Here is a 23921-nt window from a genome sequence, read left to right as displayed (position 1 = left end):
TGCAGACCCCCCCCAGGCCAAGCTCAGTGCCATCTGACCACCCTGTCCCAGCTCCGGCTGTGGGTCCCTGTGGGTCCAGCTCTCCCCAGGGGGGCCCTTTGTCCCTCCCCTGCCACCACAGCTGTGGCCACGATCTCAGAGCCCTGACATCAGAGCCGGAGCTGCCTGCAACCCACCCAAGTGATGTCACCTCTTAAAACAATGATGTCACATGCCTGCCCCCACCCCACTGAGGCAGCCGTGCGGGCAGAGGCATGGGGGGAGAAGCAGCCGTCCATGGGGGTGGTGTTGGTTCAGGCTGCTGCTGCGCCAGATGTTTGAGAGGAAGGTCCAGATGTTCCATGGAAGCCCCCCCTGCAGAAGGGCCGGCAGGGGCACATGCCCGGGGGCGTGGGGGGGGGGGTCTAAAGGGCTGCTCTGCGTCCCCTCAACCATTGCGCCAGAGGCCCCGGAGGTTGCGCAAGCCCTGCAGAGTGGAGATGGCCAGAATGGCTGCAGCTGTGCATTCAGGATTCCTCCCACGCGTGGCCCCTGGCCAGGACCCGCCTGGGTGGCTCTGCGCAGCCCCCTCCCCACGCAGCCCCTGCCCTGTGGGCTCTGCCTGCCCCCCAGGGCAGTGCACCCCGTGGCCCCCTAAAGCTGGTGGGATGAAGGCCATTGCAGCCCCTTGCACCCCCAGCGCCTTGCAGGGGTCTTGCTGCAGATGCCGATGCCAACTCCGGGTGCCCCGAGGCCACCGGTCAATCATTGAGGGTCCCCCTGCAAAGGGTCTCCTGGGCAAACGCGAGCAGCGGGTGGAAGGTCTGGGACGGGTCACCCCGGTGCTGCCCACACGTCTGGTGCTCGTTACGGCCCCGAGCACCGCGGGTTCACCGGCGTGAGGAGCGATGGGGGAACGCGGGGACCTGACCCCGGGGGCTGCGCGCCCCGGGGCTCCGGCGGCGGCCCCGCCCCAAGGACCGGCCCCCCCGCCCCGGGCCCGGTGGCACCGGCGGTGCGGCAGCGCGCCCTGGCGGCCCCGGGATGGTCCTGCCCGGTGCGGGCTCCCCCCCCGTCCCGGCGGGGGTTGTCGGAGCGGCCTCAGGCGCTCTCCTGGGCGGATAACGGGCCCCATCTCCCCGGTGTGGGGACCCCCGGAGCAGCGAGCCCCCGTCGCGCAATGAGCCCCCCCATGCAACGAGCTCCCTGGTGCAGCAAGAACCCCCTAAGGCGATGTGCACCGCCCCCGCCCCGGTCCCGGGACCCCGCGCACGGGCAGGGGGGGCACAGACCGGGACTGGCTGCGGGCTCAAACCGCGGCACGGGGACACGGGGCTCAGACCGTGCGCTGCCGGGACCACCAGCCCGGCTCCGCTCCGCGGGGTTGGGGGTGCTCCCCGGCAAAGGGCCACGACCGGGGGCACGGGGCCGCGGGTGGGTGTCACAGGTAGGGTCGCTGGGTCCCGGGGAGCCCCCGAGGCCCGGCCGGTGTCTCCCCCGCCGCGCGCACCCGCCGCCCGCGTGTCTCCTCCCCTTTCCTGGCGCTCGGCGCTTTCCGCCGGAGCGGAGCAGCCGCGGGACCCGCCCGGTCGCCGCCATGGACTGAGGGGCCGCCCGGCCCGGCCCGGCCCAGCCCGGCCGCCCCGCGCCAGCGGCGGCTCCGCCAGGTAAGGGGGGCGCGGGGCCGGTACCGGCGGCGGGGCCGGGGCGGCTCCCGGAGAGGGGGCCGGGGCCCGGTGCTCGCCCCGCAGCGGCCCCTTCCGCCGCTCGGCGCCTCCCGCCCCGCCCCGGGGCTCGGGCAGGGGCACCGGGCTGGGTACCGGGGCCCCCCGGGGGAGCGGGGCTGGCGCGGGGGTCCCGGGAGTGGGCTCACGGCCGCGGGAGCCCGGCACGGAGCCGTGCCAAGGTCCGGGTGCCCGAGGGCCGAGCGGGTGGGCGGGGGGATTCCTGGCAGCGGGACGGGCGATGCCCGGGGCGGGGATGCCCGACGGGCACCTCCCGGCAGCTGCGGGGCGAATCCCCGCAGATGAACCAGGATCTCCAGCCGGGAGCGGCGCTGGCCGGGACGTGGCCTCGCTGGGATGTTCCGGGTGGGACAGCGAAGGGGCTTTGGGGGCTGTGGAGCCCCCAGGTGGGCGCTCTGGAGCTGGGCTGGCAGGTGTCGCGGCTCCGGTGGCCACGCAGCCGGAGATGCAGCCCGGCCCTTGCCCGCCCGGGCACGCAGCGGGGCTGCAGGGCCCAAAGTCCACAGCACCCAGCTGACAAGTGGTTGCAGCTGCTGGCACCCTGGTGTCTGGAGAGAAAGGTGTCTGGGGCAAAGCAGAATTGCCCGGTGGGGGCTGCAGTGGGAGCACCAGACACCCCAGTCCCGCAGATGGGACAGTGAGCTCCTGCGGTGGGAGCTGGGGACTGGATTCAGTCTGGACTCCCCGTGCCTTGAGTCACGCTGGGGCCGGGTCAGCTGGGAAAGGCCCCGCTCCTCTTCTTCTGAATCAGAAGAGCTTTCACTGCTGGGGAGTGGCTGGCTGTGGCCAGACCCTGCTGCCGCACAGGCTCCGCGGTGTCTTGCCGCGGCGCTGTCACCATATCCCGCCGTCTGGGACAGTGTTCCCTTGCCTTGGTCTTGGCCAGAGTGTGCCGGCAGCTGTTGGCTCCCCAGCACCCCGGGGAAACTGTGGCGTATGGAGAGGCAGCGAGGTTTCACAGGCTGCGTTCCTGTGGGGGCAACGCTAGAGCTGAGCCCAGGTGTCCTGGGTGTAAAGCACTGGGAAACCTCTGAGCTTCTGAGAAAGCCCCGGGGAAATCTCTGCTCAGCACCCAGGAGGATGAGGAAGGTGCAGGACGTGTGTGCCCGCGAGCTGGCGGCCCCAGCTCCTTCCCCCAGCAGCCTCTGGGCTGGGAAACTGGGGAGGGCAGAGGGAAGCCTGCTAGGAAGGGGGTCCCTCGCAGTCCTGGTTCCCCCAACGTGTGGGGAGAGGTGGCCCCGAGGGTGGGGGGCTGCGCTCTGCTGCCAGGAAGTGCCGGTGGTTAATGAGTAACAGCCGTGAGATGTATGGCAGCTCTTGCTTCTGGGATGTCGACTTGGTTTCCCATTGCCTGGTGAGTAAGCAGAGCCCAATCTCTGGGGGTCACCGATCTCTGGGGGTCACCGATCCCCTCCTGTGCCTGGGCTCCCAGCCCCAGGGACCTCCGGCCCCACCGAGGAGGTGAAATGGCCCCCGGGGTGGAGGAGGAAGTGGAAGTGGCTGCGCTGAGGGTGATTTGGAAGGGGGAGCAGGCAGGGGGGCGCGGGGCACAGCCCAGACGGCTGCTCCCCTACCCCGGGCGCCGTATCCTGCCCCGCCATCGCGCCGGAGGCTCCTCGCGGCCATGGGGTTTCCCCGGGTGGCAGCTCTCGCTGCTGCTCAGGGCTCCAACCTCGGCTTCCCTGGACGTGTCTCACATCCCTGTGCCGGGCAGCCTTGGCCTGGTCTCTGCCCCCCAGCTCCCTTCTCCACGGTGCCACGGGTGCCGACGGGGCCTGATCCTGGGCACGCCGGCTTCTCTCAAGGGAACCTCCGTGCAGCGTGGCCTCAGCTGGGGCATCGTCACGGGAGCTGGGTCTTGGCAGGGAAGGGCTGTTTGGAAGAAGGAGCAGAGGAGGAAAACATGGAAATGAGGGCGGGAAGGAAGCAGGGCACGGCTGGGCTGAAGGAGCTGCCGCGGCTGTGCCGGGAGGGGATGAGCCTGTCCCCCACGCCGAGCTCCTCCGAGCTGCTGTCCCCTGGGCTGGCAGGGAGCTGGGGGCTGCGGAGGAGGAGCACAGCATCCCCGACAGACTCTTAGCAAATTCAGGCATGCCCAGCTTACGTTCCAGGTTGCCACTTACCAGCCTCCCAGGGCTAAGCAGAAATACAGGTTTTAACCGGGGAGGGGGAGGAGGATGGGGATTACATCTTGAGGATCACAAAATGAGAGGCTGTTTATTCCTCCTGTCTTGCTTCCCTGCATGCCAGCAGCTACCGCCTTGCTGAGGGTGTGATTCCCACTGTGCGTTGTCCCCTCCGGAGCAAACTCAGCCCTCGGGCTTTGCCCTGCAGCAAGTCATCAGGACCCATTTGCTCCGGCCAGCCGGGCAGAGTAGAAAGCAAAAGCATTCCTGGAAACGCTGGGCTTGGCGTGGCCTGGGGTCGAGCCTCTGTCTGCCGGGGTCGCTCCCCGGGACGGCACGTGGGGCTCTGCCGGGGCCGGTCCCACCGCGCTGCCATCTCCCGCGGGACGTGGAGCACCCGTGGGCCGCGCCACCGCCACCAGCCCCGGCTGGGCCCCTCGTCCCGCCAGGGCGGCCGGCACTGAGCTGGCGGCGCGGTTGTTTTGCGCTCGCTGCGACGTTGCCCCAGTGACGCTGGCTTCCTTCCCCTTGCACGGTTTCTCAAAGTCTCCGGCGGCTCCACCTCCGCCTGGGCTCTCGCAGCGCGGCCAAGGCCCGCGGGGAATGCGCTGCCCGCGAGGACGCGTGACGTGAGTCCCCGCTCGGCTGTTTGCTCTCGGGGACAGGGCCGCAGCCCCGGGCGGACGGGCTGGCCGGGGTCCCGCGGCCGCCCTGGCCGGTGCCTCGCACCCAGCGCAGGATCCGGCCTGTGTCCCGGCCCGGGGAACCGGCAGCGAGGTGCGTCTGTGCCGGGGGGCAGTGACCCCCCTCGCCTGCCGGGCATGGAGGGTGTGAGCGTGGGGGGCGGCGGGGAGGAGCGGAACGGGCTGTCGGGAAGTGACATGGCGTGGGCAGGACGGGGCGGGCACGGCTCGGGGGGGGAGCGGCTGTCAGGGCTGCGACACCCGGCTCGGGGGTGGCGGAGAACCTGTGGGCCGGGCTGGGCCGTGACCCCCCCCAGGCCTTCCAGGGCGGTTTTCCACCCAGCGCCTCATTCCAGTGAGGAGCCACCGTTCCTCGGGGCTCTGCCCAAGTGAGGCGCCTTCCTCAGGGAGGTTTCGGGGAACAGGCCCTCACTGAGACCCCCCCAGCAGAGCAGCCTCACCAGGCTCTGGGGTTTCATGCCCTCACTGCTCCCACCGGCTCTCCCATCTCCTGCGCCAAGGCCGGCGGCGCTTGCGCAACCCTCCGCGTCACCCTCCGCGTCTCCCTGCGTGTCTCCCTGCGCAGGGATTCCCCAGAGGTGCGGGAAACTGAGGCACAAGCGGGCTGCTTGCCCGCCTAAGATTGCCCAAGAGGCCGATCCTGGATTGGGCTTCCTGCTCCTCCTCCTCCTGCCCGCCGAGCAGCAGGTTCGGGCAGCGAAGGGACTCGCCTGCCCTCCCCGAGGAGCCGCCGGTGCTGGGGGCTCTGGGCACCGTGGCCTCCCCGCTCACGCCTCGCCTCCTTATTTCTCCGCAGGTGGCAGTTCCCAAGATGTCCCTCTGGAGCATCGTCTCCCACATGCCGCCGGAGGAGTTCAGCGGCCTCTTCACGGAGTTTCCCCGCAGCCTGCGCTGTCTCCTGGCCGACTGGCTGGAGAACCAGCCCTGGTGAGTCCCGTGTGGCTCCAGGACCCACCGCAGGGGCTGGGGGCGGCGATGTGGGTCGTGCCGCAGGGATGAGGCTGGTAGGGATGGGCGGGTGTGCAGCAGCCGGGCGTACACGTGGGAGAGGTTTCGGGAGGTTTCGGGAGGCCGCGTCCTCTCCAGGGAGCCGCCTCCTCCCTCTCCGAGCGCAGTTCGCCCTTGTTCGTGCAGCAGATTTCCCCTAGAAATCCAGGTGTCCCCTTCCTCCCCAAAGCGAGCGTGGGTTGCACAGGGAGGGTGGAGGATTCGTGCCCGTCCACCCAACCTTTTCTCTTCTCCAGGGAGTTCATCAATGGCTCGGACGCCTTCTGCACCAGCGTGGCCAGCGGGATGCTGGTGGCCATGCTGGAGAAGCTCCGCGGCGTTGCCGGCAGCGACGGGCAGCAGTGCCAGATCCTGCAGCAAATCAGCGGCATCGAGGTGCGCGGGGGCCGGCAGCGGGGACCGTCGGGGCCGTGTCGCGCTGGGGTGGCGGTTGGGCCGCCGTTATTTCATGCTTTGGATTCGCTGGTTCAAGCACCGCTCGATGGGGCCGATGCCACGAGCTGGTCCCCGCTTGACACCTGTGTCAAGGCCCAGGGCCATCCATGAGCAACGAGCTTGTGTGGACTCAGCGACGGGGATTTTTGGGGCGCTTCAGGGGGACGGAGGGAGGTTGTTCGTGTCCTGGGGCTGACCCCCCAGCTCGCCGCAGCGCTCGGGCTGTCACGGCCGCAATTGCGGTTGTCCTCCCGGCTTCCCCTCGCTGCCGCGGTTCTGCAGCCCCTTGGGTGCCCGGCGGCCCCCGGGGAGCTGCCCCCCATGGCCACAACCTCCCAAGCCCCACGGCAGCCCCCGGCCCCGGGGGGAGCCTCCCCTATGTCCCACGGCCGCCAGCCCTGGGGCAGCCACCTCGCCAGCTGTTCCCCATTTTCTGCTTGAGCGTTTGATTTCTCCTTCCTCCGTGCCGTGCATTGTGCTGCGTTTCCTCCTGCCGTGTCCGCCTGTGCGTGCTGGGTTTCTTTTTCTGGGCTGTTTATCGGGTCTGTTGAATTGCTCTCTGTCTCTCTTCCACCCTCTGTGATTGCAGATTTAACCCCTGTGCTCTCTCTCCTGCCAGCGAAGCTCTTAGCGTAAGGGCTGAGCGGAGCTCGCGCCCAGAGCCCTGTTCTGCTTGAAAGCCCTGCTTTTTTGGTAACAGACATTTTTAACATACAACATTTGGGAAGGGATCTGCCTTAGTCATAACTTCTGGGGAAGGGGGTAACTTTCCAAAACAGGAATCTTGCTTTTGAAAATTGCAGGAAAACGCGCAGATGTTTTGGCTTAGGTTTTTTTTTTTTTTTTTTCTGGTTTAAAACGCTCAAGAAGAGCCACCCTCCCATGTTCCTTCCTCCCACCATCCCTCACCCCATCACAGCCCCCGTTTCTGCGGAGCCCCCTGGGAGGGGAAGCTCTGGCTGCTGGGAGAGCCAGGTGCTCCCCCCTGGGATGTGTAAATCCAGAGCCAGAAAATCAGCTGGGGGACACCAAACCTGGGCCTTTTGTCCCCAGAACCTCGGGCTGGGTTTGCCCCGGGGTTGCCGGAGCTGTGTCTGGACACGGGGCGGGCGCGGGGGCTCCGGGGGGTCGGTGGCGGAGCTGCCTCCCGCCAGCACGGGGAGGCACCGGGCGCGCGGTCCGGCCGCTCGCTGCTGCTGTTTTGGGAAGTAACTAATTTGGGAAATGCTCAGAGGCCGCAGGAGCTGGCACAGGGCGCGGGGAGCCGGAGCCAGCGGGGAAATTCCTCCCCTTGTTCTCAGTGGAAAGATCTGCCCAGGCCAGGGCAGCCGGGAGAATCTTCGCCAGGTGTCAGGCACCTCCAGGAGATGCTTGCAGAAATAGAGAATTCGCTTTGCTTTTTTTTTTTTTTTTTTTTAATTTTAAGTTGATTTGTGTATTTGCTGCGCACAGTTTATACTGGTTTTAAAGCTGGAAATCAGCTCTGTCAGAACAGCAGCGAGCTGTGGTCTGTCCCGCTCTTCGCGTCATGAAACCCCCGAGTCTGACTTGGCGCCGTTTGCTGTGGGGACGGGACCCGAAACGTGCGCACGGGGCGGGAGGGGGCTGGGGGGGCACGCGTCCTGACACCCCGTCGTCGTGTCCCCGCAGAGCGCCTACCGGCGGGACCCGCTGCGGCTGGTGGCCGTCCTGCGAGCCATCCTGGAGGGCGAGAAAGCCGCCGTGCTGAAGCGGGTGCGTGGCCCCTGTCCCCCCCGCCCCGGGGCGCCCCGATGTGTGGGGGTGTCGGGGCCCCCCTCACCCCTCTCTGCTCTGCCCCAGGACCGGCACCTGCCCCTCAGCTTCCACCGGCGCCAGGAGGAGCTGAAGTTCAGCCTGGGGCTGCAGCGGCTGCAGCATCGCGTCCGTGAGATCCAGGCGCTGCAGGATGGTGAGGGGACGGGGCTGGCGTGGGGACGCAGCCCCTGGGGTGTCCTGCAGACCCCGGCTAATGGGGACACCCCCGTCCTTCCTCCGCAGCCTCTCTGCAGCCGAATGTGCGGGACCCGCAGCTGAAGACAGAAGCGAAACCCTCGGAGAGCGTGAGTGGGGTCCGGAGCAGCTGGGGAAGGAGCCAACGAGCTCCGGGGGTCTCGGTGCCTGGGGGGGATGGAGCGGGGCTGCGAATCTCTGCTGGGGGGGCCAGAGCCCCACGGCTGGTGCTGCCCCCCAGGAGCTGCCCAGCCTGATCCTGGAGGCCATGAAGGAGCTGGAGGCGGCCAAGCAGCAGGTCCTGAAGAGGATCCAGATCTGGAAGAGGCAGCAGCAGCTGGCGGGGAACGGGGCTCTCTTTGAGGAGAACCTGGCTCCGCTGCAGAAGAGGTGAGGTGACACGGGGGACACAGAGCAGCCCCCGGCCCGCTCCGCTCCCCGGGGAAGGCTCAGGGGTCCAGCTCGGCTGTGGCTGAGGGTGCCCCTGTCCCCGCGGTTCCTCGGCAGGTGCGAGAGCCTGGTCGAGATTCACTTCCAGCTGCACCAGCAGGTGATGGCGGCGAGCGCGGAGCTGGGGGCCGAGCTGCTGCCCCGGCTCCTGGAGCGCTTCAACGAGGTCTTGTCCAGCCTGGTCAAGAGGTAACAGGCAGGGGTTGGTGGCGGCGGAGCTGGCGGGGGGGGCCGTGCCGGGCACCATGGTCTCCCCCACTCCCCAGCTCCTTCGTGGTGGAGAAGCAGCCGCCGCAGGTGCTGAAGACCCAGACCAAGTTCCAGGCGAGCGTCCGGTTCCTGCTGGGCCCGCAGCTGCTGAAGGCGGCGGCCAAGCCCTACACGGTGCGCGCCGACATGGTGACGGAGAAGCAGGCGCGGGAGCTGGCGCTCAGCGCCTACAGCGGCACCCTCAGGTGAGCGGCCGGGGGGCGGCGCGGGGCGAGGGGACGGCCACGCCGGGCACCCCCTGACCCCCTCCCCGCGCAGCGAGAGCACGGGGGAGATCATGCACAACGTGGTGGCCCTGGAGACCAACCCCGCCAGCGGGACCTGCTGCGCCAACTTCAAGAACGTGGTGAGTGCCCCGAGCGAGGGGTCTGACGGGACGGGCTGGGGGCTCGTCGTGGTTGAACCCGAGCGGGCAAGACAACGACGATAGTCACTCACTCACCCCCCCAATATGGGAGAGAATCAAAGGGAAGGGAGAAACTTGGATTGAGATCAACACAGTTTAATAAAATAACAAAATACTAATACACCGCTAGTAAATATATATAGAAAATAGAGATAAAAGATACTCAAGGCAACTCCTCACGAATACACTGAGCAGCCAGTCCCAGGAAACGGCACCTGGTCCTAAAGCCGATCCCAGAGAGAGAAAAGACAGGAAAAAGGCAGAAAGGCTGAGAGGCCTCTGCAAAATGGCAAAAAGCCGAACTAAACATCCTGCACCAAAAACTCCCCTGGCTCCGACAAAAAAAAAGAGCAAGCAAGCAAGGCAGAAGAACAGAGACAGCCAGAAGGCCCAGACTCCTTATATACGAAGCATGATGCTAATGGGCCGGAACACTCTGATTGCTCAGTCTGGGTGTCAGTCCAGCTCTGTCCATCCGTCCCCCTTCCTCGCTGCCTCCCACCTGTGGGCAGAGCTCAGAGTGTCCTTGGCTCTCAGAGCAGAGCAATTCAAACCATTAACTCTGTGCTGGGCTGTTATCTGCTTGTTCTCAAACTGAGTCCAAATAATGGGGGTGCTAGCTAGGAAAAAGGAAGGTTTCTACCTGCATGAAGAAAATTAACCCATTTTCAGTCAAACCAGCACAGGGCCCCAGGGCCAGCGCTTGCCCAGGGCTGATGCTCGGCTCTCCCCTTGTAGCTGCTGAAGAAGATCAAGCGCTGCGAGCGGAAAGGATCTGAGTCGGTGACGGAGGAGAAATGTGCCGTCCTGTTCAGCACCACCGTGGCCTTGACCCCTGGCAACCTGTCCATCCACCTCCAGGTACCGGCCCCCTCCTGCAGAGCCGCTGCGACGGTCCCAGGGCGGCCGCCCCCGCGTCGCCGGCGCTGAGCGGGGACCGCTCTGTGCCCCAGGTCCTGTCCCTGCCCATCGTGGTCATCGTCCACGGGAACCAGGACAATAACGCCAAAGCGACCGTGCTGTGGGATAACGCCTTCTCTGAGATCGTGAGTGCCGCGGGGCGAGGGACGGAGCTGGCGGTGGGTGACCCGCCGTCCTGACGCCGTCGGCCCCGCCGCAGGACCGGGTGCCTTTTGTGGTGGCCGAGCGGGTGCCCTGGGAGAAGATGTGCGATACGCTGAACCTGAAGTTCATGGCAGAGGTGCAGACCACTAAGGGGCTCCTCAAGGACCACTACTTCTTCCTGGCCCAGAAGATCTTTAATGACCACAGCGCCAGACCTGAGGACTTCCAGAGCCGCAGCGTCTCCTGGGCCCAGTTCAACAAGGTTACTGGGAGGGCTGGCCAGGGCGGGCAGGGGCCGGCGTGGCCCTGGGGAGCCTCATGCCCTCTCTCTGCCCCAGGAAATCCTGCCTGGTCGGGGCTTCACCTTCTGGCAGTGGTTTGATGGAGTCCTAGACCTCACCAAGAGATGCCTCAAGAGTTACTGGTCAGACAGGTGGGTGCCCGTGGGCCGGCTGGGATTGCCCGTCCTGGTCCCAGCCCTCCACCCTGGCCCACTGTTTGTCTGTCCGTCCCTCCAGGCTCATCATCGGCTTCATCAGCAAGCAGTACGTCTGCAAGCTCCTGAGCACGGAGCCTGACGGGACCTTCCTGCTCCGCTTCAGCGACTCGGAGATCGGGGGCGTCACTATCGCTCACGTCATCCGGGGCAAGGACGGTGAGATGGGGGGACAGCGGCTGCTCTGGGTGCCGCGAAGCGGGGTGTCATCACGGCCTGGGGACATGGAGCGTTTCGGGGACCGGGTGACGGAGCTCCGTGCCGTGTCTCCCCGCAGGGTCCAGTCAGGTGGAGAACATCCAGCCCTTCTCTGCCAAGGACCTGTCCATCCGCTCCCTCGGCGACCGCATCCGCGACCTGGGGCAGCTCCGCAACCTCTACCCCAACATCCCCAAGGACCAGGCGTTCGGCAGCCACTACAACAGTGAGTGTTGGGGCAGGGAACAGGCCCTGGGCGTCACGTCAGCCGCCCAGCGACGCTGCGGGGAGAAGCCGGGCGGTTTGGAGAGAAAAGGGTCCCGGCCAGGTCCTGCTGAGCAAGGGGGTGGTCACGGCCCCGTGCTGGGTGGTGGCTCACGGACGCTTCTCCTCTCTGAGCAGAAGAGCAGACAGGCAAGGATGGACGGGGCTACGTGTCCACTGCCATCAAGATGACGGTGGAAAGCGAAAGGTGGGTGCGTGCGAGGCCGTGGCTGTGCTGGAGTGTGTGCACAAACCCCCCCCGGCCGGCACATCGCTGCCGGGTGGGGGGATTTCTGACCGGGCCAAACGGGGGTGTGCTTGTGCGCAAGGAGTCTCCTGTGGGTACCCGGACCCCGCCTGTCTGACGGGGGTGATGTGCTTTTGCAGGGACCAGGAGCCCCAGAGCACCGTGGGGGGCCCCCACGACCACCCCCAGGCTCCGATGTTCACCCCTCCCATGCTGCAGCCTGAGCTGCACCCCGAGAGCTTGCAGTCGGTGCTCAGCCCCATGTGGTGAGTGCCCAGCTGTGGCCAGCTGTGCCCGGGGCAGGGAGGGGGCTGCGGTGCAGAAGCCCCTCGGATGCGAACCCCCCGTGTCTGCACTTGCAGCCCCCCCGCTCCCTTCTGCCCCCCGTCCGTCCCCACGGGCTACCAACACCCCCCAGGTGACACCAGCATCAACATGATGGTCTCTGACAGCCTCGGGTCCTTCCCCAGGTAGGACGGTGCCGGGCGAGGGTGGGGGTCAGGATGGGCCCCCCATTGCCCCCGGTGCACAGATATTAATGACAATGTCCCATCAATAGGCACAAGATAGGTTATCAGTCCAGTGAACCGGTCAGTGCTTTTGTCTGAGAAGGCTCCCCTTAATAGAAAAATTGCATTGATAACAGTAATGGACAAGGATGCTGATCTGAATGTTACTTGTTTTACAGATCATCATGTCCCTTTTAGGCTAAAGCCGGTGTTTGATAATCAGTTTCTCCTGGAGACAGCCACATTTCTAGATTATGAAGCCACACGGGAATATGCCACTAAAATAGTGGCTCCAGATTCAGGGAAACCTCCCTTAAACCAGTCTGTAATGCTCCTGATCAAAATTAAAGACGAAAATGACAATGCCCCAGTTTTTACATAGCCTATCGTAGGTCTTTCCACCCCTGAAAACAATGCTCCTGGTACTCAGCTAACCAAGATAAGTGCTACGGATGCTGACAGTGGGCGCAATGCTGAGATTAGCTATATCTTGGGTTCCGATGCACCCCGTATTTCCAACCTTGACCGCCGCACGGGCATTCTGACGGCAGTGAGAAAGCTGGACAGGGAAAAGCAAGACAGGTACTCCCCCACTGTGCTGGCTAAGGATAACGGGATGCCACCCTTGCAGACCAATTCTACAGTGACGCTGTCTGTCCTGGACCGGAATGATAACAGCCCTGCTTTCACACATAACGAATATAATTTCTACGTGCCGGAGGGGTGTTTCCCCCCCTCTCAGCGCTCCCGCTTTCCCCACAGCCCCTCGCAGATGCTCTCGCCGTCCCTGGTGATGGACCCCGCGCTGCCGCGCTGCCAGGACCTCACCTTCAGGAACCCCATGTAAGCGCTGGCACGTGGCTGGAGGGGGGGCCCTGCTCTGCCCCCCCTTCTCCCACCCGCCCCAGCTGCCCAGTGCTCCCAGTGCTGGTGTTCCCAACAAGGAGACCGACCCCAGCGCCCCCAAACCACGCACATCCCGCTGTGCCGTGGGGCTACAAGCAGCCCGGGGGCAGGGGGGTGCCCCATGGCCTATGTCAGCCCCCCCCTGCCATTTGCTGCCCCCCAGGCCCTTCATGCACAACCAGTACCTGCCCGGGGGCCCCTCGCCAGAGCCCCGGGACGAGGAGATGCCCGAGCTGGCCCCGTTCCCCCCCATGGTGGAGGCGCCGCTGCCGAGCTCCCCACGGTGGTAAGTCCGGGGGGGGGGGCGGTTCGCGGGGGTGCTGGGGGGATTCCCTAGGTCACCCCACTGCCTCTGTCCCCAGGATGCCGCCCAGCATGGACCTGCCGCCCGGCTCGGACTTTGAGCAGTTCCTGCACGAGATGGAGCTGGAGGGCCCCGCGCTGTGCCCCCCCTTCGCGCCCCCCCCGCAGCGCAGCGGCTTCCCCAGCCCCGGCACCTCTTGCTGGGGGCCGGGGGAGTCACGGTGGGACGACAGCGTCCGGCCGGGACACACGTGAGGAGGTGACGGGGCTGCCGGGGGGGTCGTCGGACTGTGGCCCCCGCCACAGCCTTGTCCGTACTCCTGGACTCGGCCGGGGTGGAAACTCCGGCAGGGGAGGGGGAGGTTGGTTTTTTTAGGGGGGCAGCACTCTGGATAACACCCTGCCCTCCCCCTATGTATACGCTCCGCGGTGAGGAGGGGGTGCAGGTGCAGGGCCCCCCCGCTGCCCCCAGCCCACGCCGCCGGGCTCAGCGCCGCGGGGGCCGCCGTGACTCAGTGGCGAGGGTGGGAGGCGGCAGCGGGAAACACGCCGGGGCGGACGCGCCAGCCCAGCGCGTGACGGGGCCCCCCCAGCCTGGGGGGCGCCGGGACCCCCCCACGGCTCCCGGGGGGGGCGCCGGATCCCTCGCACACCCGCGGCTGGCGCTTGCTTTGGGGTTTGTGAGCTGCGCCCCCCCCCAGCCTGGGAGAGGGAGCCTGGGAGCAGGAAGATAAGCCATAAAATAAAGTTTTATTCCAAAATAACAAAATAAATAATCTACTGTACACATTACAAAGGAAGAGTTGCTAATGCTCTAAAAAGACACCACACAGTCCTAAGGGGGTGGGGGGGACACCCTGGGGCTGGGCACAGCTCATGGAAACAGGAGGGACCCCGAGAGGTTTTGGGGGGGGGGGACAGCACCGCCCCAGTGCCCGTTGAACGCCGCCTGCTTCGTGCTGGGGGGGGGGGGGGGCACATGTCTGTGACACCCCATGGCACGTGTGACACCCCACGGCACGGGGCCCATGCACACGGGTAACGGGGGGGCAGGGGCAGGCGGGGGGGGCGCGTGCGGGGCGGGGGGGCGCAGTTGCTGGCGCTGAGCGGTGGTTGCTGCGGGGAGCGGGGGGGGGGGTATTTACAGCCGAAACGCTGCGGTGCCGGTGGGGGGCTGGCGCGTGGGCGCTGCGGGGGGCGCGCGCACGGCACCGTGTGCCCGGCGTGGGCGGCGGCGCTGGAGCACGCGGTGCCGCACGTGGCTCCCGCGCACGGTGACGGAGCCGGGGGACGCGGCTCGCCGGCCTGAAGCAACCCGGGGCGGGGGGACGGTAAGGAGGGGTGAGCCGGGGGGGGGGTCTGTACAGCGGGTTTGAGTCCATCGAGGGCTCCCCAGCCCCGGTGGGGACCAGAGCCTGGCGGGGACGAGGGTATTGCTGCTGCGGGGGGGGCACATCCCACCGCGGCTGAGGTAACCAGAGCGTCGGTGCAGGAGGGGCCGGGGCCCGGGGGGGCTGTGGCCGAGCCCCCGCTGGCTCCCCATGCCCAGAGCGCCACCGCCACGCCACCGGCACCCGTCCCCCAGCACGTTATTGCTTCGTTAATGGTGGCGGGGGGGCTGGGGGGCCTCACTGCCGGCTGGTCTCCTGCTCCACCTTGATGGTGCCGCGGGGGGGGTCCGGGGGGGCCGGCGGGCCCCGTTCCGCCAACCCGTCCTCAAACTCTGCAGGGAGACAGACCAGAGCGACGGCGTCAGGGCGGTGGCGTCGGGGCGGTGCTGCCGCGGGGGGACGGCAGCTGTGGCCCCACCGCGATCCCCCCCACCCCGCGGGGGCTCACCGGGCGCCGGGGGCTTCCCGGGCAGGCAGGGGCTGAGCCGCCCCACGCGCTCGTGGGACACGAGCCGCGCCAGGCGCAGCCCCTCGTCCATCAGCGTCTGCTGCAGGATGTGGCGGCTCCACAGCCCGTGGTGGGGGAGGCCCAGCGCCACGTCGGGGGCCGCGCTGGGCGGCGGCGTCAGCCGGGGACACGGCCCAGCCGCTGCGGAGAGAGGGCGACGGTCAGTGCTGGGGGGAGCCAGGAAAAGGAAAGGAAGGGAAGGGGACCCCACTCACCCTGCAAGTGCCCATCGAGGCTCTCCCCGGACAGGCTGCCCGCGTCCTCCTCCAGGCTGGCCCGGTACGCGGCCCCGGGGGGCTCCGGCGCCCCCGGCAGCGCCAGCAGCTCCGGGCGGCTCTGCTCTCCCACCTGCCAGGAGCGCGCGGTGACCACATCCCGCCGGGGGGCTCCGCACCCCCTGCCCCACGCTGCCCACGGCAGCGCCAGCGCCGCAGCCCCCGCCCCGCAGCCCCTCGCTGCCTGCCCGAGCCGGCGTGGGCAGCCCCGGGCACGCCGCGCCGTCCTGCCCACGCTCCCAGCGGCGCACACCTGCGCGCGGGTGTGCCCCCCCCGCACCCCTGGGCGTGCACCCACCTCCTGCTTGAGCCGCTTGGCCGCGGTGGCTCCGCTCTCCTCGGGATGCGCCCTGCGCGGGGGGAGGACAAGGAGCCGCGTCAGGCGCGGGGGCGGCCGTGCAGCGGCCCCACGGCGCACACGCCGGCCCGGCTCCTGCCGCGCCGCGGGCAGCGCCAGGCGTGGGCGGCCGCCCGGGCAGGGCGGTGCCGCGGGACGGCTCCGATCGGGGCTTTGGCGCAGATGGAACCGGGGGTGGCAAGAGGGGGGAGCAGCTGGAGAGCGAAGGGAAAAGGCAGCCCGGCCACGGTGCGCGGCAGGAGGGGGGAAGGGGACAAGGGACGGGGCAATCCCCGGTAGTGTCCCCAGCGCCCGGCATCCCAGCCGCCCTCCCCGCCGCCCACAGCGCTGAGGTCAGGCAGTAAACAGCTCACGCGAGGGAAGGGGAGCTCGGGGCCGCGGAGCCCCGGCCCTGGGTTGTGGTGCAGCTCCCAGGGCACGGGGGGGTGATGGCCGGGACACCCCGCCCGGTGTCGGGGGGGGGTTTGCCAGGTCTGGACTCACCTGGTGACCTTGAGCGAGGACAGGTAGGTGATCTCCCGCGCAACCTGCCGCGAGAGCGAGAAGAGCTCGACGCGCCGCAGCAGCAGCGAGTTGTCCCGCAGGCAGAACTGGGCGGCCGCCTCGTTGATGATGAGCTGGGGGGCAGAGACGACGCGTGAGCGGGGACGGCAGCACCCGTGGGACCCTGTGTCTGCTCCAGGACCCCGGCCCCCGCTTTCCACCTCCAGAGCATCCCCTGCACCGAGTCAGCACATCCCCACGACCTTCAAACCGGCCGCCGCCACGCCACCCACCTCGTGCAGGGTGAGCTGCTTGCCCTCGCGGCGCCGGGCCTCGCCGCGGCCGTAGATCGCGCTGTGCCGGCGGATCTCCTCCTCCTTGTGCCGGTCGCCATCCTCCAGCTGGAAGATGTGCCCCACGGCCTTGGCCAGCTTCTTGTTGAGCTTCATCAGCGCCCGCAGCTCGGCCTCGCCGCCCCGGGGGCAGCTCTGCAGCAGCCGCTCCACGCTCTCCGCCACCGTCCGCACCAGCTCCGGCTCCAGCACCTCCATGCCCGCCGGCTGCTCGCTCCCGAGCCCACCCGGGGAGAAGGGGGGACCCCCTGGCTCCTCGTCCCCACCGCCCTCCGACTCAGGGGTGCTCCTCCCTGGCCACGGTGGGGCTGCCGACGGCGACAGCTTCTCCCCTGGCTCCGTGGGGCTGCGAGCCGGGGGCGTCCCGGCGCTGCTGCCCCCCTTGCCCGTGGCGTCGCCGGGGCTGGCGTGCCCGTTGCTGAGCGCCTTGCGCCCGCCGGCCTCGGAGAGCTTGAAGAGGGGGATGCTGCTGACGGGGACGGCCGAGACGGGCTGGCTGAAGAGCCCCGGGTTGGAGGCCCACTCGCGCAGGGCCTTCTGGAGGCGGCGGACGTGCAGGGGCTTGGTGGCCATGCCCACCAGCGCCATGATCTCCAGGAACTCCTCCTCGCCCGCCTCGCAGAGCTGCTGCACGTCGTCCCCCCCTTGCTGGATGAAGGTCTCGTAGTAGCCCAGCAGGTTGGCGCGCTGCAGCACCCGGTACAGCTGCAGCTCCCCCAGCGTGCGGGGCAGGGCCATGGCGAGCCTGCGGGACGGACGCCGTCACGCCAGGGGACGGACGGACAGACGCGCAGGAGAAGCCCCCTCCCCACCCTTTGGCCTGTGCGCTGGGGGGGCAGGGCACAGACGGCGGGCACCTCATGGGGGACAGGGCGATGTGGGGTGTTTCAGGGTCCCTGACCCACACCAGACACCCAGGCCCACCCGTGCTTGCTAAGACAGACCCTGTGGCCACAGCCCCCCTGGACATGGCACAGACACGAGTGGGGTCCCCCTCTCTCTCCCTCCCCCCCGCCCCGCTCCCGGGACTGCACCTCCCACCCCCCGCGTGGGGCCGGACACGCACCCGGGGCTGCCCCAGCCCTCCCCATCCCCGACGGCGCGGGGCCGGTGACGTGCCGGTATCCCAACGCAGCCGCGGCCAACCGCCCCGGTTGCCCCGCCCTGCTCGATGCCCCCCCCCGGTGCCCCGGCCACATCCAGCTCCCCGCCCCGCCGCGGTTCCCGGGTGCCCCCGTCCCCTCCCGCCGCCCCCCGGTCGCTCACCGCCGGCTGGCGCCGCTCCGGCCGCTGCCCCCGCCCCGTGCGCGGCCGCCGGGGGACGGGGAGGGGTGGCGGGGGCTCCGGGGACGGCGCTCCGCGGGTCCCGGGGGTCCTGGCGGTCCCGGGGCTCGGGGGGGTCCCGCGGCCGGGCCGGGCGCGCTCGCTCCGCCGCGCCGCGCCGCTTCTGCGCGCCGCCCACACGGGCGGTACCGTGAAATAGCAGCGGCCCCGGCTGCGCCGCGGCGTGGGAGGCCCCGGGGGCGGATCCCGCGGCTGCCGCCCCCGCCGAGCGCAGCGCGGGCGGCAGCGGCGGGGGGGCAGCTGGCGGGGGCGGCGGCACCGGCCCCCCCCCTCCCCCAAGCCCGGGCAGGAGGCGCAGCGGCACCGGGAGCGGGGGGAGCGCGGACCGGCGCCCTGCACGGCGGCTCCGGGGGTCCCGTGGACCGCGCGCCCTCCGCCGCGAGGGGGAGCGGGGAACCGGAGCCGGTGTCCCGGGTGGGGCCGCGGGGAGTGGGGTGGACACGTGAGGCACAGGCAGCCCCTGAGCGGGGACGGGACTCGCGGTCCCCGGAGAGCGCAGGGACCTTCACCCCGGCCGGGGTCGCCGCTCACAGCATCTCCGGGTGTTGCAGCAGCGATGCTGCCGGGCGCCGCTGTCCCCGTTACCCCGGCGCTGTCCCGGGGTGCCGGAACCCCCGCGGAGAGCCGGTACTTTGTAGCTCATCCCCCAGTCACCGACTGCCATCGATAGGCTTCAGGGTGAACAACCCCGCGGCGCAGGCCTGGCCTCAGAGAAAAGATGGGGAGCGGAGGGAGAACGATCCTCGGATGTGCGGGGGGGGACGCTGGAGCCCCAATCCCGCGGCACCCGGGCCCCGCGGCAGGGTCACGGCCCCCGCCCCGTCTCCGGCCCTGCGTGGCTCGGCGCTATTTATACCGCGGCCGGGCGCCTGGCGTGAGTCCAGCCGCCCCCACGCTCCTGCCCGGGGGGGGCCGTGGCGGAGCCCCGGTCCCGTCCCCGGGGCTGGCGGGGGGGGAGCAGCCGGAGCTCCCCCGCGGGCACAGTCCCCGCCGCGGGGATCCTGCCCCGGCTCCCCCCTCCTCCTCCTCCTGCCGGCCGCCCCCCTCCCACGCCCTCCCGCGACCAGGCGTCCAGCGCGGCGGGGCCGTTCCCAGGCCCGGCGCTGCCCCCGGCTGACGCACATCCTCCGCCCACGGCCCCGCCGCTTCCCGGCTCCGCCGCCCACGGCCCGGGGGGTGCGGGGGGGGGCTCGAGCCCGCTCCCCGCCCACGGGCGGCCGGCGGACCCGGCGTCCTGGCGCCCCACGGGGAGGGACCCGAGGGGCTGGGGAGCCCCGCACGGGCTCGCTACCGCGTGGAAGGAGCGCACCGTGCAGCGGGGAGAACCGGGACAGCGGGTGCTGAGCCCCGAGCCGCCGCTCCGCCCGTGGGGTGCGGGACCCGCCCGTGGGGTGCGGGACCCGCCCGCTGCCGGGGGGCGCCCCGGCCCTACAGGACTCCCCGGGGAACGGGGGCAGCCGGGGCTCCTGGTCCCGGGGCCGGGGGCAGCGGGTCCCGGCAGCCCCTGAGCTGCGTCCCCGGTCCCGGGGCGGCCGGAGGGGCCGAGGGGCGGGACCCGCATCTCCCCCACGCGTGACCGTCCATTAAAAGAAAAGCAGGGCCGCTTTCTGAGAGGAGGAGGCGCTTGTCAATCACGCCGAATTCGAGAGGGGGGCGGGAGCGCGTGATGGGCGGGGCGTGTGCTGTGATAGGTCGAGGGCTGTGCCTGTCAGCGCCGTTACTAAGGCGGGGCTCGCGGTTGCTACGGCCGGGTGTGTCTCTTGTCAGTCACCGTGGTAACCGAGGGCGGGGCCGTGGTCGGTTCTGCCTGAGCTACGCTGATAAGCTGTAGAACCTGTCAGTCAGCCGGCAGGCGGGGCTGGATGGCGAGCGGCATTCCGATAGGTCGGCTCAGCTGTCACTCGGCGCCGGCGTCACGCGAGCGCCCCGCTCTCATTGGCTGCCGTGCGCCCCTCGGCGGCCGTTGCCAGGCGGGCGGCGGCGGAAGCGGAAATCGGCGGCGCGGCCGCGGCGGGAGGAATGAAACCGGCTCCGGGGCGGCGGCTGCTGGGGGCGCTGGTGCTGCTGCTTCTCCCGCCGCCGCTGGGGGGCGCAGGTGCGCGGGGCGGGATCGGCGGCCCCGGGCGGGGCGGGATTGGCGGCCCCGGGGAGCGGGCGGCGGCGTCATGTGTCCCGCGGGGCTGGGACGCAGCCTGGGGGGCTCGGAGCGGACCGGGACCGCGGCTGCAGCGGCGGCGCTGAGCCGTCCGGGCGGTGCCTGGAGGGGCCGAGCCCCGCGGCCCCCTCCCGCTGTCCTTCCCGGCCCCATCGGGCCCTCCGAGGGTGCGGGAGCGCCCGGAGCGGCCGGGCCCTGTGCGACCCGGGGCCTCCCGCACCCCGGGGGCTCCCGCAGGAGCTTGCGCTCGGGTTTGGTTCCCCAGGGATGGGTCCGGGGGGAGCGCGGTACGAGTTTGTGTTGTTTGTGGCAGCCCCAGGAACGGGGTTATCCCAGAAAACCGGGCAGCACATTTCGAGGAAAACGAACAAAGAGCTTTTATCTTTGCTCACCCAGAGCCCCTGTAACTGGGGGAGCTCCGGTAAGGGCAGGCGGGTCCTGTGTTTTGGTGGGCGAAGGCAGGAGCAGAGCCCTTATGCCTGGTCTGTGTTACCAAATCCCCCCGCTCTGTGTCGCGCAGATGCCAAGGAGTCGATCGTCCCGCTCCAGGAGGGCCGCATGTACCTGAACTCGGTTCCTCGCCACTTCTGCTACACCAACACCCGTGTCCCACAATGGCACGACATTTGGACCCGGACACAGGTGAGAGGAAAAGGCAGGTGCTGGGTCCAGCCAGGGCGAGCCTCCCCCCGGCAGCCACGATCGTTCCATCCGCTTCCCTTCCCCACGCAGATCCGGATCAACAGCAGCCGCATGATCCGCATCACCCAGGTGGACAGCGAGGAGGAGCTGGAGGAGTTCAGCGTGTGGAACGACGTGCTCTTCTTCCTGAAGGAGAAGCTGAACGACACCAGCATCGACGTGGACCTCTACAGCAACAAAACCTGCCTGAAGGTCGAGCTGCTGGAGGCCGGCACCACGTACTGCGTTGTCCTCTTCCGACGTACGTCTGCTCCGTGGCCGGGGCTCCTGGGGCCCTCGAGGGGCCAGTGAGGCCGTGACCGGGCGAGCTCATGCCCTGAGGACCAGCGGGGCTGCTCCTTTCTTAGGAAGGAAAACACTCCTGCAGAGGGAAGCACGTCTCTGTCCGTGTGTCTCAATCCCAACCCTCTTTCTCTCCAGGCTTTGACCCAAAGCTGTTCCTGGTTTTCTTCCTGGGTCTGTTGCTGTTTTTCTGTGGGGACATGCTGAGCAGGTGGGTCCTCTCCTTTCCCCACGAGCGGGTGGGTGGGCTGGGCCTGGCTGGCTCTGCAGCTCTCAGGCGTCACTCCCCGCAGGTGTGTTTGTGCGGGGCCCCCCCTGAGCTGTAAAACACCTCACACATGTGTGATCTCTGCAGGAGCCAACTCTTCTACTACTCGGCCGGGATCAGTTTTGGCTTGCTGGCCTCGCTGCTCATCCTCGTCTACATGATGTCCAAGGTCATGCCCAAGGTGAGTGTCAGGTTTTCACCCTTTTCACCCTGGTACAGATGTTCTGTGAGGGAGCTGGAGCGCGTGGCCTTGGGGCGCTGGGTCGCGGGTCTGGCTGTGCAGAGCGGGGCTCAGCAGCCGAGGGGGAGGCGGCTGCGGTTGCCCACTGCCTGTTTTGAGTTTCCCCGTCTCCTCTTCTAGAAAAGTCCTGTTTACTTCTTGCTGGTAGGAGGCTGGTCCTTTTCCCTGTACCTGCTCCAGTTGATCTTCAAGAACCTGCGGGAGATCTGCAAGTCCTACTGGCAGTACCTCCTAGGTAGGCAGGGGCCTTTCAGAGCCACAGGTTCACCAGTCTGCATGTTTCCTACTGGAGCTGCAGCACCTTGGTGGAAAATGCCAATGCTTCCTGCCTGCTCCATCTGCTCTCCCTCAGGTTATCTGCTGCTGGCGGGCTTGGTGAGCTTCGGCGTGTGCTACCGGTACGGCCCGCTGGAGAACGAGCGCAGCATCAACCTCCTGTCCTGGGCGCTGCAGCTCCTGGGGCTGCTGCTCATGTACTCAAGCATCCAGATCCATCCCATCGCCTTGACCCTGGTGCTCGTTGCCATCTGCACCAAGAGCCTGGACTATCCCTTGCAGTGGGGCTTTGCTCTCTACAGGTGAGGCTGTTCACGCCTCGGCTCTTGTGGAGCCTGGGGGAGCTGCTGGATGGAGCTTGTGGCACAGGTGTTTCCTCTGGGATTTGGGGCTGGGGTGGGTGTACAGGGGGGTGGTGTCCCTTTTTCCCTGGGTTTGGTGCGGGAGAGCGTCCCACTCCTCCTCGGGGCTGGGAGCTCCTGTGGGAGTGAGGAGCGGAGGTGAAGGAACGTGCTCTGACCCCGGGCGGGCGGTAACTGGTGCTGCTGGGTGGGCAGGAGGGTGCAGAGCGCCAGGCTCGGGCCGAGCCCCCCGCGCCTGCTGACGGAGGAGGAGTACCGGCTCCAGGGTGAGGTGGAGACGCGCAAAGCCCTCGAGGAGCTTCGCAACTACTGCAGGAGCCCAGATTTCTCTGCCTGGACCGCAGTCTCCCGCATCCAGTCTCCTAAGAGGTAATGTCCCCTGGCAGTGCGTGGTGGCATCTCCATGTGCTTCTGAAAGCCCATGGTCACCGCGCTGTCACCTCTGGCTTTGGAGAGAGGGGGACAGAAGCACAGAGGGTGCGAGGACGCGGGGCGCGCTGCGGGAAGCACAGATAACGCCCGGTCCCGGCGCCGAGGCCACGCGCAACGCACTTCTCTGTGGTGTCTTCTCAGGTTTGCTGAGTTTGTGGGCGGCGCCTGTCACATCACGCCCTGCGAGGCCTCTGTGCACGAGCAGGAGTACGGCCTGGGTGGCAGCTTCCTCGAGGAGCAGCTCTTCGAGGAGGAGGAGGAGGAAGAGGAGGAGGAGAAGGAAGATGACTTCTTCGCCAGGAATCACGGGAGTTACTCCCTGACCCATAACCACCTGGGTGCTGATTGAGGTCGGACACACGGAGGCGAGCGCAGAACCGCTGCTGCTTCCCTGCTGCCTGTTGGTGTGGGTGCTCATGAGCTCCCAGCACACAAATCGCAGGGATGGGGATGCCCTTCCCAGGCCTGGGTGCCCATCGGGCTCCTGCCAGCGCCCCGAGCCTCATCCCTCTTCCCCCCGCCGCTGCCTCAGGGCCGCCAGCTCTGCCAGGGTGGGAGCGGCACAAGAAGAACTTTGGACCCGTCCTGGCGGTACCTGCGTGCTCAGCATCTGCCGTGGGAGGGAGCGGGCAGCTCCTCCTCCTCCTCCGTTACCAAAGATGCCCAAGGGCTCTGGCCATTCTGCCTGAAATCCCGTGTGGGCACCAAAAACTGCAGCAGGTTCGTGTGCAGGTCGCAGAGCTCGGGAGGAGGTGGCTCCCCGGCTGCTGTGGGGTGCGGGGGCCGTGCTCAGGCTCCCCCCACGCGAAGGAGGAGTGCGGATGTTCTTCCTCCTCGCTGGCCATTTGCTGCTGCTGTCGCTGTCCCTTGGAAGCCGCTGTCCTGCCTTTGAGCTACTATTCCATGGGGCTGTCCTGCCTTTGAGCCGCTGTTCCGTGGGCCTGTCCTGCCTTTGAGCTGCTGTTCCGTGGGGCTGTCCCCACCGCCGGGCGTTCCTGCTCCCTGCTGGGCTATGCTGGAGCACAAAGCTGGAGAGGACACCCCAACCTATGCAACTTTCAAAGCAATAAAGCTGCCCCGCGGCCGCTCTGCTGCTCATACTTCGCCCGCGCCGCTGCTGGAGCTTTCGCCGTTGTTTTTTCCCATCCCAGGTTTACTTCCCGGCCCTCGCTGCGCTTCCCTCCCTGCTCCGGTGTGAGCAGCCTCTGTTACTGCATCCCTCTGTCCTTTCTGCTGGGTTAATGACTGATTATATTTTTAATAAAGATGTATTTTGTAGGTAATGAGCCTCATTTGTCTGTGTCGTGGTGACCCCAGGGCTTGGGCTTGTCGACCCATGGGAGCTTGCTCGGCCGAGGGTGCTGCGTGGTGCTTGGGGACAAACACCGTCCCTGGTGCTGGGTTCCCTG

General features: G+C 68.1%; 4 protein-coding genes across 8 annotated transcripts; 2 read left to right on the top strand and 2 right to left on the bottom strand.

Annotated features, from left to right (window-relative positions):
* Nucleotides 1-869: 869 nt before the first annotated feature.
* Nucleotides 870-3325, bottom strand: MBD6 (methyl-CpG binding domain protein 6). The gene is made up of 2 exons (XM_065654195.1): nt 3179-3325; nt 870-2288 (listed from the first exon to the last, which is right to left on the bottom strand). Exons 1-2 carry the CDS (start codon nt 3323-3325, stop codon nt 870-872), a joined length of 1566 nt encoding a protein of 521 aa, XP_065510267.1.
* STAT6 (signal transducer and activator of transcription 6) lies at nt 1465-13875 on the top strand. Of its 5 annotated transcripts, none has more exons than XM_065654544.1 (22): nt 1465-1646; nt 5351-5481; nt 5799-5937; nt 7648-7731; nt 7819-7927; nt 8017-8078; nt 8210-8358; nt 8476-8607; nt 8685-8873; nt 8947-9034; nt 9833-9955; nt 10048-10140; nt 10215-10421; nt 10498-10592; nt 10678-10814; nt 10933-11079; nt 11256-11325; nt 11505-11630; nt 11727-11834; nt 12636-12716; nt 12943-13065; nt 13142-13875. In XM_065654544.1, exons 2-22 carry the CDS (start codon nt 5366-5368, stop codon nt 13335-13337), a joined length of 2574 nt encoding a protein of 857 aa, XP_065510616.1. In that variant the 5' UTR covers nt 1465-1646; nt 5351-5365; the 3' UTR covers nt 13338-13875. The 5 variants fall into 5 exon arrangements, with proteins under 5 accessions (XP_065510616.1, XP_065510617.1, XP_065510615.1 ...); XM_065654545.1 differs by lacking the exon at nt 1465-1646 and adding an exon at nt 4394-4479; XM_065654543.1 differs by lacking the exon at nt 1465-1646 and adding an exon at nt 4548-4627.
* Nucleotides 13825-17933, bottom strand: NAB2 (NGFI-A binding protein 2). The gene is made up of 7 exons (XM_065654546.1): nt 17717-17933; nt 16391-17195; nt 16098-16231; nt 15555-15606; nt 15197-15329; nt 14922-15122; nt 13825-14805 (listed from the first exon to the last, which is right to left on the bottom strand). Exons 2-7 carry the CDS (start codon nt 17186-17188, stop codon nt 14711-14713), a joined length of 1413 nt encoding a protein of 470 aa, XP_065510618.1. The 5' UTR covers nt 17189-17195; nt 17717-17933; the 3' UTR covers nt 13825-14710.
* A 1723-nt stretch (nt 17934-19656) lies between these two features.
* NEMP1 (nuclear envelope integral membrane protein 1) lies at nt 19657-23754 on the top strand. Its single transcript, XM_065654468.1, is given in 10 exon segments — nt 19657-19743; nt 19745-19889; nt 20470-20591; nt 20682-20892; nt 21072-21144; nt 21289-21382; nt 21563-21677; nt 21795-22020; nt 22276-22449; nt 22654-23754. Coding segments are annotated over 10 exon segments (1455 nt in total). The 3' UTR covers nt 22862-23754.
* Nucleotides 23755-23921: the final 167 nt, after the last annotated feature.

This window comes from Caloenas nicobarica, chromosome 33, assembly GCF_036013445.1.
Source record: "Caloenas nicobarica isolate bCalNic1 chromosome 33, bCalNic1.hap1, whole genome shotgun sequence".
Lineage (NCBI taxonomy): Eukaryota > Metazoa > Chordata > Aves > Columbiformes > Columbidae > Caloenas > Caloenas nicobarica.
The sequence above is the reverse complement of the archived record's forward strand: the minus strand, read 5'-3'. Positions and strand labels throughout refer to the sequence as shown.

What these genes read in the sequence shown, in the direction of transcription:
- MBD6 (XM_065654195.1), bottom strand. Translation starts at nt 3,325, where the DNA reads ATGGCGGGGCAGGATACGGCGCCCGGGGTAGGGGAGCAGCCGTCTGGG. An exon ending in GGGGCCATTTCACCTCCTCG is followed by an intron (nt 2,289 to 3,178) that starts GTGGGGCCGGAG and finishes GCTTTGCCCCAG; the next exon opens with ACACCTTTCTCTCCAGACAC.
- STAT6 (XM_065654541.1), top strand. Translation starts at nt 5,011, where the DNA reads ATGCCCTCACTGCTCCCACCGGCTCTCCCATCTCCTGCGCCAAGGCCG. An exon ending in GATCCAGGCGCTGCAGGATG is followed by an intron (nt 7,928 to 8,016) that starts GTGAGGGGACGG and finishes CTTCCTCCGCAG; the next exon opens with CCTCTCTGCAGCCGAATGTG. An exon ending in ATGACGGTGGAAAGCGAAAG is followed by an intron (nt 11,326 to 11,504) that starts GTGGGTGCGTGC and finishes GTGCTTTTGCAG; the next exon opens with GGACCAGGAGCCCCAGAGCA.
- NAB2 (XM_065654546.1), bottom strand. Translation starts at nt 17,188, where the DNA reads ATGGCCCTGCCCCGCACGCTGGGGGAGCTGCAGCTGTACCGGGTGCTG. An exon ending in TCCTCGCTCAAGGTCACCAG is followed by an intron (nt 15,607 to 16,097) that starts GTGAGTCCAGAC and finishes CCCCCCGCGCAG; the next exon opens with GGCGCATCCCGAGGAGAGCG. An exon ending in CCAAGCGGCTCAAGCAGGAG is followed by an intron (nt 15,330 to 15,554) that starts GTGGGTGCACGC and finishes CGCTCCTGGCAG; the next exon opens with GTGGGAGAGCAGAGCCGCCC.